The sequence below is a fragment of the Salmo salar genome, chromosome 01 (assembly GCF_965601325.2).
Source record: "Salmo salar chromosome 01, fSalSal1, whole genome shotgun sequence".
In the NCBI taxonomy this organism is placed as follows: domain Eukaryota; kingdom Metazoa; phylum Chordata; class Actinopteri; order Salmoniformes; family Salmonidae; genus Salmo; species Salmo salar.
The window spans coordinates 144,005,918-144,018,919 of record NC_138291.1 but is presented as its reverse complement, the minus strand read 5'-3'; the positions used below and the strand labels follow the sequence as shown (position 1 = coordinate 144,018,919).

Sequence of the window (13,002 nt, the reverse complement as noted above, 5' to 3'; positions counted from 1 at the left end):
GGTGTGTTGGGGCCCTGTTTGGCACTACGGCCCGTATAAGTCATGGAGAAGTCAGAGGATCAAATCTCCTCTGTTTTAGTCTCAAGTTTGTCCCCATCTCCTTGCCGCCATTAGTTCAAGAGAGGGGCAGGTTTTGGACTAAAGGAATCTGGTTGGCCGATAGTCCAGGCGTGAAGTCTTGATCCTCACAGGACAGTTGTGTGTACATAATCAGTGCTTTGGTTTTATCCACTGTAAAAATCAAGGTACATAAACCTTGGTGTATACACACCGGCAGAGGTTGACTGACTCACTCCGCCTGGCCAACTGTGCCATTTTTCTCATCAGCGTTTACATATCTTCTCTGCACGGTGGAAACATTCCCGCTGAGTGCCTCGATTTACAGCATGGTGTCGCTTTACAGCCAGCTTTTGTTTACCGCACAACCCTGGGACAGCGTTCAGGAATGCACAACACGAGGAGTAAAGCACTAGAGAGCCTCTATCTCCTCCCTCGAATCCGGTCCTACGACTCCCTACACACACCTACAACCCTCAACCACCCACTCCCCTGACCTGCCCTAACTTCAAGTGCTGATGACAACCTCCAACAAGATGATAAATTATTCCACAATGAGAAATACTTTTGCACTCGCCTTGCTTACATTTTCTCTTTATTTTCTCCACAAATGTATGTCGGGGAGAGACTACTTATGTTATGAAAGACCTTTCTGGCTGGCGAGAACCTGGCAGTCTTTTTCAGATTCTACAGCTCACTGAAGCAACAAGCATTTAGTATTCAATAGCCATCAGACAGACATTTTGATAAAAATGAGTTTAATTCTGTAAAAAGTTATAAAATGAATATTGTACAAAAATAAAGTTTGTTGAGGGCTTTGGTTCAGTAACACAAAACATTACACCTTTTCTTTCACAGGCGATTATAACACAAACATGGGTCTGAAAACAAAAAATGCAATCCTTTCTACATGGTGTTTGCACTGGAGATTCCTCTGCCTTTACACACACCTTACCTTCACAAAATAACTGCCAGCGTTATGAACACACAGGAAAAGGAACACTGACAGTTGAGGAAACAACAATGTGTAAAGACAGAGGAGGAGTGGTCAGCCACAGTTCACACACACTTAAAAGTAACATACGGAAGGTTAAGGGCCCAAGAGGCTGCCGGAAAGGCTTACACCGAAATCAGTTATTAAAGGGGATGATGATCCAATTGATAAAAGCATGCTGTGATTAAAGGGGTCGATCTTTCTCTGACAGTGGCCTAAATCCATCTTGATGCCGCGGATTTGTTCTGTGTGCTGGGGGAGATTATGGGGCTAAAGCTGGCTTGGTTTCTGTTGGGTGAGCACAGATACTCTGGTCCATAATCCATGCTAACATCAAGGCCTGCTCTGGGGCTCCCTTTCTCTGGGTTTCACTCACAAGCTCCTCTATATGAACATGGGACAAGGGCATAGTACTGTAGTAATATGCTTTGAAGATTCCTCTGTTCGTGTTCTTTTTTTTCTTCTGTTGAGTAGTTGTTTTGGGTGAGGATTGATGGTATACTGTATAGTGCTCACACTGAGAATGCCTGGTTACCCCAGTGCTCCCCTCTCTCCCCTTTAGTAATGTCACAATCTATGTCCGTCTCTTTGTTGTACTGTCTGGCCCTAAGACATGTATGTCGGCTTGGCTAAGAGAGACAGAGCCAGATCTCCCTTAAATGGTTTTAAACACCAGGGTGCCTTTGCCAGTGGGAGTAGTGGGCTAAGCTGCATGTTAGAGGATCGTTTTCAAACTAACCCCAGATCAGTGAGAAAGACCTGTGTCAGAGCAGACAACAGAGACGGAGACACTCCCAGGAACGCTAAAGCCTACTGGGACAGTAACCACTACAAAGCCTTTGCCCAGACTTGGTGTAGAGCCAGGACCAGGCTGAAGGGTTGAGATATAAGACCCTGGCAGCCAAGCATGCATGCATACCGTCAACTTCTGCACTGTGATGGCCAAAGGACACTGGGTTCATTTTCCACACCTCAAGGTTTTCACTATGATATCAGAGATTTTCTGTATGATTTTTTTTTTTTTGTGGTCTTTTGTAAAGCGGTCAGTAAAATATTACTTTACAAATGGTGTGATTGAAAGAGAATGAAAGTGCGTTGAAAGCAGTGGACCTGGAGGCTGCCCATATCCAACCTGTCCTGTACCTCCTGAGGTCCTTTTGTTATTCTGTCTATAAAAGAAGAGAACGTTGAATTAATGTGGGGAGTATCATTGTAGGGAAGGATGCACAGCTGTCTGGGATAACCACCGGCAGTACGACTTTATTCTGCCCTAAAAAAAAAAAAAAACAGAGAATGCAGGGTTTGTATGCTCCTTTGTAAACATATAATGGCATGCCATGGTTTGTTTACCCCTTTACTTTGATAGAGTTAGGAGTGAGGAGCAGCTGACTGGTCTCTCCCAGGCCCTCAGCCCCTAACGTCCCAGGCCGCTCCATCCTCTCTGCTTTCCATTAGTGACAAATGAGGAACACTGTCAAAGACGCTCAAACCTGGCATACTTCAAAATGATCGGAAAGCAGAGATAAGATTTTTTTGTTTAGAAAAAGGTTGAAATTGGTCCACTCCGAGCTGTCTTTCTTTCTCTCTGCTTTCCCTCCCTAAACCTGATACCTTATGTTATTCTCATAAATCCATGATGTTTTGGAATCAGCAGTGGGTTTAGGATTATCTACCATGGAATTCGGATACAAACTGTACAGCGTTTTGAAACATAAGGATGAGTTTGATTAGTTATGGCTGCACCTTGAACCCGGTTGTTTCAGCACAATCTGATTTCCCTTAGAAAACATATGCTCTGCTTTGGCACTATCCAGGACAAAACAAAGCTCAAATAAATAAGGAAAATCATAAAATGGACTGCAATAAATAACAATAAATTAATTCAATCTTAATAAATACATCTCATATATAATTTGAAATATTTGGGATTTTACATTGATGTGTTGCACCAGACAGCCTGCTGTAGGACTAAGCCAGTCGACAGGTTGAAGAGTCCTCTCTACTTTTTTTTTTCTTCTCCCGTTCCCTCGTTCATTGTGAATGTAAACTTTAAGCTCCAGTCTGTGCAGTGGAACCAGAACGCACTGGACTGCAGCTAAAACTGCTCTCACTGTTCTCACTGTGTGCCTCAGGAGCTGACTAAGTTCCTGGGAAAATAGATGCTCCCAGGAGAATCTGGCGTTTTGAGGAACAGACCAGCTTTCAATATCCAGATTTCCTCTGTCTGGTTCTGTCTCAGCAACTCCATTGCAGGCCAGCCTTTGAGTCTAACAGCATGGTTCAATAGGTAAATGAGACCGTATCCATGTAGGCCTCCAAGGACAGGATCCAACCATGAAGTGAATACTGAGCTGAATTGACAATGTCTCTTTAATGGGCTGTTAAACTGAATTTCGATGTAATTTAATGTCAGTCATAAACTGTCGTTAGAACATAGAGGAGTCCCTTCTCCACTGTGACCTGACTTGGGCTCTGGATCAGCTTAATCACTGGAGGTTTGGGGACGACACCATCCCTGTTCAACCCTTTGCAGCTTCTCAGGAGTAGGACAGGACACGCTAACACTGGCCATGGGTCCTAAGACACCACTGGAGTGGACTATCCGTCTCACGTTACGTTATTTTGCCTTTCTCTTTTTGCCTTTCTCTCTCGTTTCATCTCTCCCAGAGTCAAACACAACCACATTTGCGGGCGGAATGCTTCTGCAGAATGTGGTAGTCCTCGTTGTTGTCATCCAGGAACGACAGGTCATCGTCAAAGGCGATTGGTCGACAGCAGGTGCGGGAAGGTATGTCCTTGACCAGCTTCTTGTTGTGGGTGAGGTTGTTGAGGATCTTGTCATAGTTGGTCTCTGCGTCCGAACAGGGGCCACTGCAGTACCGGAAGATCAGCTCCTCTTTGGTCTGGTAGCCCAGACCTAAGTCTGTCACGTTGAGATGGACCTCTTTTAGCAAGCAGCCACGGCCTTCAACCGGCTTCATCCGCTGCTCCCCTCTTTCACTGCTCCTTCCTTTGCCCCCTCGCCCCCGACCCTTCTTCTTCTCCGCGCGTCCTCCTCTCGCCCGTCCTCCTCTCCCCTCTCCTCTCCCTCCTCCTCCTCGGTCCGCGTTTGCTGCTCCTCTCTGTCTCTCCTGCTCTCTCTGCTCCCTCCTTTCCCTTGAGCCGCCGGCGGGCTCTGATGATCTCCTCAGTCTGCCAATGGTAGCCTTGATAAAATCCATTACATCATCAAACTGGTCCGGATATGGGCCTGTGATGTCATCTATAAGAGAGAGAGGATGCAAAGAGGAAATGACTGATAATGCAATAGTAAAGTCAATGTATTAAAGTGACAACATATACTGTAGTAATAAACAATAGAAGTAAAAATAGTGATGGCAACAATTAGAATGTTAAATCAATATAGTTTCCCCGTGACAAGGTAGCGATGCTTCAATAACTGTAACAGTTGACAGTTCCATATAGAAGATTGTTTTAGTATTTCTTAGTAATTGTAGTTATACTTCTTGGAACGGACCACCTTCTCGTTCCCTTTTTAAAATACTGAATCAGAGCTTCAAAGCACCGCTAGAAGGGAATCATATGGAGAGAGACGATTTCATCTCTCTTCAGCACTTATTCTATTTCAAATTCAAAACATGCAGGAAGCCCTCCGCCATCTGCAGAGGGAAACAAAACCCCAGAGAGCCCTTTGATCCTCATGTAATACACGGTGATTCCATTATAGTGTAAACTCCCCCCTCCTTCTCCGCATCGCTTAAACGTCTGGCAACCCACTCAGAAGATCACAGAAAACATTATTGTTAAATGACTCAATTAGTATGACACTAATCATATTACCCAATATGAATGTCAGGTGTATGATGTTTTTTTATGTTTTAATGTGTGTGTATAAGTGTGTGTGTGTGGCTAGCTTTTGTGCGTGTGTGTTCGATCAGTGGAGGTGGGGTTAGTAGAGAAGGAATGCCCTTAAAGCTGACCTTGGCATGATTTACTCCAGGCCTCAGTGGACTGGCCTGTGTGTGGCGGGCACAGGGCACCCAGTCAGGTTGTGTAGTGTGTCTATCTGCCAGGCAGAGGTGTCAGTAGCCCAGCCTCTTCTTGCCGTTGGGAGTCACCTGTCTCACCTGTCCCACTGCCAGCGTACAGGTCATCTGATCCACCCAGCGCCACGGCTGATTGGGCCGTCGCGGCGGTATCGGGTGAGCCAGGGACCAATCTGTTTAGACACCCTGTGCCCTTTGATTTAAACACCTTCTATTGTGTGGCTATCAACTGATGGACGACAGAGTAGACAGACAGGGATAGCACCTATTCTACGCCAGCTGACAGACACAATTGTTCCACAGCCCAAACGACAGCAACACCTCCCAGCTCTCCCCGTGCACCTGTTTCAAATGTTCTCCATAATCACGTTTGTTATGATTTAGCGATCAGTTCTGTAGTCTGCCGGGTGTAACACTTCACTGAGAACAAAGTGAAGTCCTGACAAGGCATACAAAAAGATTTTTGTATTAAATACTTCACTTCACATAGTTTTCTAGCCTAGTGGAGCATGCACCAGAAGCCAGACACAAGTATCTCTAGAGGCAGTGGATCAGCTGCAGAGACACTTGGCTCCAAAGGTTACTTGGAACTGGTACAAGATTCATCGCTTACCACAGACATCGCACCCGAAACAAAAGGCCAAACCTCCCATTGAGTTCCAGGGTTGTTTACACCTTGGTGCATTGTTAAAGGTCTGAAGTTACAGAACAGGCTGAGGTGATGTCACTCACCGCCGCTAACTGAATATGAGGTGAGGGGAAAAACATTTATCTGTTCTAAATGTTCCATGCCTTATCTAGAGCGCTGCACAGTTTACTACTGTGTAAAGTCAAGACTGTTATGTTCTTTTAAACAAATGGAATTCCTTGCCCTCGAAGATGCTAAAATGAGCCTGAACACAATATTGCGCGCGCCCTTGTTGGTTTTGACTCTGCCGTATTGTCCAGTCTTTCTCCTGTGATCTGCATCTGTTTCCATGTTCCTTTACTCTAACTTGGTTAGGGATAAAACACAACACGCTATGTTTTCCTGACAGGGAGAGGGCACAGGTCCTGCAGTCCCAGAGAGACGGGGGTGAAGATAAACAAGCAAAAGGAATGTCAGCGCTAGCCTCTGTGTTTGGAACTGAGGAGCCGCACTCACTATTTCTTGCTCCTTCTGCCGCATGGATGTTTTTACCATCAGCGTGATGCTGCCCACCGCAGTAGATGTTTTTACCATCAGCGTGATGCTGCCCACCGCAGTAGATGTTTTTACCATCAGCGTGATGCTGCCCACCACAGTAGATGTTTTTACCATCAGCGTGATGCTGCCCACCGCAGTAGATGTTTTTACCATCAGCGTGATGCTGCCCACCGCAGTAGATGTTTTTACCATCAGCGTGATGCTGCCCACCGCAGTAGATGTTTTTACCATCAGCGTGATGCTGCCCACCGCAGTAGATGTTTTTACCATCAGCGTGAAGCTGCCCACCGCAGTAGATGTTTTTACCATCAGCGTGATGCTGCCCACCGCAGTAGATGTTTTTACCATCAGCGTGATGCTGCCCACCGCAGTAGATGTTTTTACCATCAGCGTGATGCTGCCCACAGCAGTAAATGTTTTTACCATCAGCGTGATGCTGCCCACCGCAGTAAATGTTTTTACCATCAGCGTGATGCTGCCCACAGCAGTAAATGTTTTTACCATCAATGTGATGCTGCCCACCGCAGTAGATGTTTTTACCATCAGCGTGATGCTGCCCACAGCAGTAGATGTTTTTACCATCAACGTGATGCTGCACACAGCAGTAGAGAAAACTGTTTAATTAAACCTGTTGCTAGACAAATTGCTCTGAAGTAGGTAGTCAGCAGGATTTATCAATGACTGGTCTGGCCCCATGGGCGCCTCAGTTTAAGTGCCCTTCAACAATTAACAAGTAGGTGAAAAAGGTAACTCAAATAACCAAATTCAACCTAGCTAATTTCCGATTCAGGCAAAATTGTTTGACTACAGAGGTAGCAAAACTGTACTTCAAATCTATGATACTCCCCCACTTAACATACTGCTTGACCAGTTGGGCCCAAGCTTGCTGTACAACATTAAAACCCATTCAGTCTGTCAACAAACAGGCTCTCAAAGTGCTTGATAGGAAGCCCAATAGCCATCATCACTATTACATCCCCAGAAAGAACAAAATTATTGTGCAATACACTGACGCATGTCTTGTATTCAAGATCCTAAATGGCCTGCCCCCCACCACTTAGTACTTTTGTTCAACAGAAAACCCAAACCCATGGCCGCAGATCCACAAGGTCTGCCATGAGAGGTGACTGTATAGTTCCCTTAAGGAAAATCACCTTTAGTCAATCTGCTTTCTCTGTGAGAGCTTCCCATGTCTGGAACACACTGTCATCAACTGCACCACCTATAGCACCTTCACACAAAACATAAAGACAAGGCTAAAGGCCAGTCAGACTTGTGAACATAATCCCTAGCTGTGTATTATATCTTTCCATCTAGTCTGTAGCTTGTGAGCTGTGGAAACAGTTGCGTTTATGTATTTTGTTTTGTAGCTTTTTGTGTTATGTTGTTCTGTCTGCATGCTACGTGTTGATTGTCCTATGCTGCTCTGCATGTGCTCACTGCTCATTGTTTATCTGTATTGTATTGTTATTGTCATTATTTTGAATAACCTGCCCAGCAACTGCGGTTGAAAATTAGCCAGCTGGCTAAACCGTCACTTTTACTGAAATGTTGATTAATGTGCACTGTCCCTGTAAAAAAAATATTAAAAATCAACTCAAACAATCAGCCCTCAATTACATTGACTCCCTTTATTTGGGATAAGCTTGCCTTGCTAGTTGCTACAATATGATCCATAGCAAAGGTTCATGGAAGACTTTAACCCAAGTGTGAACCCAAGGAGAGCCTGTTCCTACCAAGGGAGCAACCCTGACTCTATTTAAAACACATAATACTGTATGTGCAATACGGAACACATGGCAACCTCTGGCCATCACATAAACATATGTATCCTCTCTGAGGTTTGGGTTACATGTTTGGGCTGAGTATGTCCCGTTTGTTTTGGTAATCAGGCCTTTGAACAAACTAAGTGCCAAACCATAAATGGTATGTTGAATGTGCATTTTCCAGCGGCCGTGTTTGTCACCCTCTTCAAACCCATATACACTTCAAGGAACTGAGAACCAGTTGACTACTCAGTACTGCAGTCACTTTATTGCCATGGTTTTGCAACAGAGCCTCATCAAGCAGCTTTATTAGCCTTCTGTAAGAGAATCCTTTTCTAGAACACGGTCTGATCTTAAAGCTAGAGTCCTTCATTGAATTAGCAACAAAGCAGTCACCCCGCCTCTGTTTTATTAAAAAGCTGAGGGATTGGCCTGGAGAAATGTAAGCACTCACAAATTAATATACAGAGCAATGGATACAAGGACTGACCATCCACGATATAAATATGATGGTTTTAACCATGTTTTGTGGCTATACAGTGTTTGTTTACATTTACATTGTAAACAATGTAAAACAAGCTTATATAGTTTTATTTTTTTATTTCACCTTTATTTAACCAGGTAGGCAAGTTGAAGTTTACATACACCTTAGCCAAATACATTTAAACTCAGTTTTTCACAATACCTGACATTTAATCCTAGTAGAAATTCCCTGTCTTAGGTCAGTTTGGATCACCACTTTATTTTAAGAATGTGAAATGTCAGAATAATAGTAGAGTGAATTACTTATTTCAGCTTTTATTTCTTTCATCACATTCCCAGTGCGTCGGAAGTTTACATACACTCAATTAGTATTTGGTAGCATTGCTTTAAATTGTTTAACTTCGGTCAAACGTTTCGGGTAGCCTTCCACAAGCTTCCCACAATACGTTGGGTGAATTTTGGTCCATTCCTCCTGACAGAGCTGGTGTAACTGAGTCAGGTTTGTAGGCCTCCTTGCTCGCACACACTTTTTCAGTTCTTCCCACAAATTATTTATAGGATTGAGGTCAGGGCTTTGTGATGGCCACTCCAATACCTTGACTTTGTTGTCCTTAAGCCATTTTGCCACAACTTTGGAAGTATGCTTGGGGTCATTGTCCATTTGGAAGACCCATTTGTGACCAAGCTTTAACTTCCTGACTGATGTCTTGAGATATTGCTTCAATATATCCACATCATTTTCCCTCCTCATGATGCCATCTATTTTGTGAAGTGCACCATCCCCTCCTGCAATAAAGCACCCCCACAACATGATGCTGCCACCCCCGTGCTTCACGGTTGGGATGGTGTTCATCGGCTTGCAAGCATCCCCCTTTTTCCTCCAAACATAAGGATGGGCATTATGTCCAAACAGTTCTATTTTTGTTTCATCAGACCAGAGGACATTTCTCCAAAAAGTATGATCTTTGTCCCCATGTGCGGTTGCAAACCGTAGTCTGGCTTTTTTTATGGCGGTTTTGGAGCAGTGGCTTCTTCATTGCTGAGCGGCCTTTCAGGTTATGTCGATATAGGACTCGATTTACTGTGGATATAGATACTTTTGTACCTGTTTCCTCCAACATCTTCAGAAGATCCTTTGCTGTTGTTCTGGGATTGATTTGCACTTTTCGCACCAAAGTACGTCTATCTCTAGGAGACAGAACGCGTTTCCTTCCTGAGCGGTATGACGGCTGCGTGGTCCCATGGTGTTTATACTTGTGTACTTTTGTTTGTACAGATGAACGTGGTACCTTCAGGCATTTGGAAATTGCTCCCAAGGATGAACCAGACTGGTGGAGGTCTGCAATTGTTTTTCTGAGGTCTTGGCTGATTTCTTTTGATTTTCCCATGATGTCAAGCAAAGAGGCACTGAGTTTGAAGGTAGGCCTTGAAATACATCCACAGATACACCTCCAATTGACTCAAATGATGTCAATTAGCCTATCAGAAGCCTCTAAAGCCATGACATCATTTTCTGGAATTTTCCAAGCTGTTTAAAGGCACAGTCAACTTAGTGTATGTACTTCTGACCCACTGGAATTGTGATACAGTGAATTATAAGTGAAATAATCTATCTGTAAACAATTGTTGGAAAACTTACTTGTGTCATGCACAAAGTAGATGTCCTATCCGACATGCCAAAACTATAGTTTGTTAACAAGAAATTTGTGGAGTGGTTGAAAAACGAGTTTTAATGTGTATGTAAACTTCCGACTTCAACTGTATTTGGGGCTCTGATGGGGTATGACAGTTGAACTAAGCTCATGAGGCATTCATATGTTATATTCTCCAATAACCAATGGGTATATATCACAAGTCCAAAAATGGATGAGGCACCTAAGAATTTTACCTTTAATCAGAAGAAAGTATATTTGACTCACACTTTAGCAGGTGAGAAAACACTATCAGAGTCTTGACTTACATTTATCCTCCATGGAAATTTCCTGCAGGCTGTGAGACTCTGACTGGAACTCTGGCTCTGGTTCCTCCACAGACAGGGACAGAGAATCACTGTACCGATCCGAGTAGTGAGCTCTCTTGGCTGGCTGAAGGTTTTGGTAGAGGGGGCGTGTGGAGACGGAGCTCAGGAGCAACAAACACGTGGCCAAAACATCCCATAACTTCATCTTAGACTCAATTCCTATGAAGGAAGCTGCAAGAAAACAAAACAGGTGTGTGAGTTGGATCAACCTTTGAAATAATCCTACATTTAAAAATTTGATTGAAATGTAAAAATATGTGTAGGCTGTAAACATGGGACATGGTGCCAAAATGGGCTTAGTTTGGTCGTCTTTTGAATAGCAAGAAAATATTACAAGGATGAATATTTGATGTTGATACTATGAAGGATGGGAAAAAGGTGTAGTAGATACTGTAGCTCAGGACTGGCACATTGTTGACCTGCTTTGATACAGTGCTGAAAACAGTCTTGAGTCATGATGACATCTTTGGAAATTCATTTGGCAATAGCAACCATCCTTCATGTCAAGAGGTTATGCCCATTCAACAACAGTGAAGCAAGCCAACTTGCTGTATGTATGATGTTTTGTTGGCTGTTGTGTTTTGGCACAGCTATTGGGGATCCAAATGAACAAACTTCAGAGACCATTATTTACATTGTATATTTTTCAACAAAAAGGTCAAATATAGCTAGAAAGTTCTAAACGCTATATGTAGGCTAAATATAAACTGTTAGCCCATGGTCTTTAGGTTGACATGGCCTAGATATAATCTATTAATATGATTTCATACTGAACTATCCTATTACTTTTAGGGACCTCCATAGCTTCTACATGATTCAAAATATTGATATTACAATGTCGTTTTAATTATTGTTTTTGTATATAATGGACATTCTTATCCAAAGCACCTCGATTACAACACATTTTTGACGTATTTGAGTGATAATTTACGAGTGCGTGTTACTGAAATGGGTGGCGGTCACAGGCAAAGGGTGCGCCTTTACTCCAAAATTCGTTTATGGACGCACCATGCATCGAGCATTGGCTGGTGTCCAGTAGAAAGGCTACAGTAGCCTTCATGTTGGCATCTATTTGCCAGATGGTGAATCTCTATTGCTTATGTGACTATTGTTAATTGAGCATTGGCTGCAGCTAAAGTATGTCCATAGGGTGTACTTTTTGAATAGGCGTATAATGCGTAAAATAAATTACTTCCGATTTGCAAATAATACCTATAAATATTTGGCACACTGTTAATGCGTGTTAAAATATATTTTTTCCTTTTTTTGTATGTGTTTTATCCATTGGGAATGCTTACTTTATAGGCTGATCGACATTCAGAATAGGTCTGATATCCTCAAAATTCCTTCATCAATACTATAGTAGGTTAACAGCCTACACAAGTGCATCTCACTTACAATTTTTTTTATTGCACAATCAATAACTGTGAATGGAATGTGCTTACCTTAAATCTGGCCCTTGCAGACCTGCAATTGTATCGGTATTAAAGTCCAACACACAGCGATGCATTTAACGTTCCGTGGTGAGTTAGAAGTACTTGTATCCAAATGATATAATCAGACTGTACAGTTTTATCTGATTACATAAACAAGATCCGATGCGTTCAATTTAAATGACAATGTCAACAAAAAAACTATAAGTAAAAATGCCACTCAGAATTAATGGAATTCTGTAGCCTACAGAGCGCCCAACCATGCGTCTGCCCACAGGTAGGCTACACGCTTAAGTGGCTAGCTGGCCAAAGTGCCTCTGCGCTGTCTATCCAGGCGCTCAATCGCAAACTAATTGGATGCTGGTTTCCACATTGGAAATCCGAGAGAGATCCACCATCACCAACTGCAAGGAGTCAAATGAAGACATCAGCTTTACCGACGCAGGGAGCAGAGCGGTTTGCCAAAGCCGAAGCGCAGGGAAAACGCACCGAATCGCGCTTCAGAGAGACAGTTTATTACGTGTTACCATACACTTTTTTAATGAGAGAAAATCAAACCAAAAACGACTGTAACATCCACCAGACCAACATATGGTCAAGAAGATTTACTTGCTGTTTTCATATCCCCAATGGACTTGGTATTCTAATAAAAAACGAGGGCAATGTGTATTCTCCATTATATCCAAGTGGTGTCCGCGCAAGGAGTCCACATGCGGGCTCTGTATATTCTCTCCAGACTGGCACTGGCAGTACAGATGTGCAGCCACGCTGTAGAGACGCAGAAGACGGTTTGGATAGATTTATAGCTTTGAGCGCGCTGACGTTTCGAAGAGTCCGCCCTTCTTTTCTCGACCTCTGCACAACCAAACAGCAAGTACAAACAGAAGTACACGCAAACTCACGTCTCCAAAACACCCCTGGCGCTCCATTTGCTGGGTCGCAGTTTTGGGATCTCTTTAGGAGTATGTCACTTTCCTAATGTCCTGGGGTTAGATTTCAGTAATGCGGAAGGCGATT

The 13,002-nt window shown here is 43.3% G+C and overlaps 1 protein-coding gene across 1 annotated transcript; it reads right to left on the bottom strand.

Annotated features, from left to right (window-relative positions):
- Positions 1–798: 798 nt before the first annotated feature.
- LOC106564161 (glial cell line-derived neurotrophic factor) lies at positions 799–12,770 on the bottom strand. The gene is made up of 3 exons (XM_014130183.3): positions 11,998–12,770; positions 10,493–10,723; positions 799–4,313 (listed from the first exon to the last, which is right to left on the bottom strand). The coding sequence occupies exons 2-3, from the start codon at positions 10,695–10,697 to the stop codon at positions 3,721–3,723; spliced, it is 798 nt and encodes a 265-aa protein (XP_013985658.1). The 5' UTR covers positions 10,698–10,723; positions 11,998–12,770; the 3' UTR covers positions 799–3,720.
- Between the last annotated feature and the right edge of the window lie 232 nt (positions 12,771–13,002).

Coding starts and splice junctions, on each gene's coding strand:
- LOC106564161 (XM_014130183.3), bottom strand. CDS start 10,697: ATGAAGTTATGGGATGTTTTGGCCACGTGTTTGTTGCTCCTGAGCTCC. Junction 4,314..10,492: donor AATTTCCATGGAGGATAAAT/GTAAGTCAAGAC, acceptor TCTCTCTTATAG/ATGACATCACAGGCCCATAT.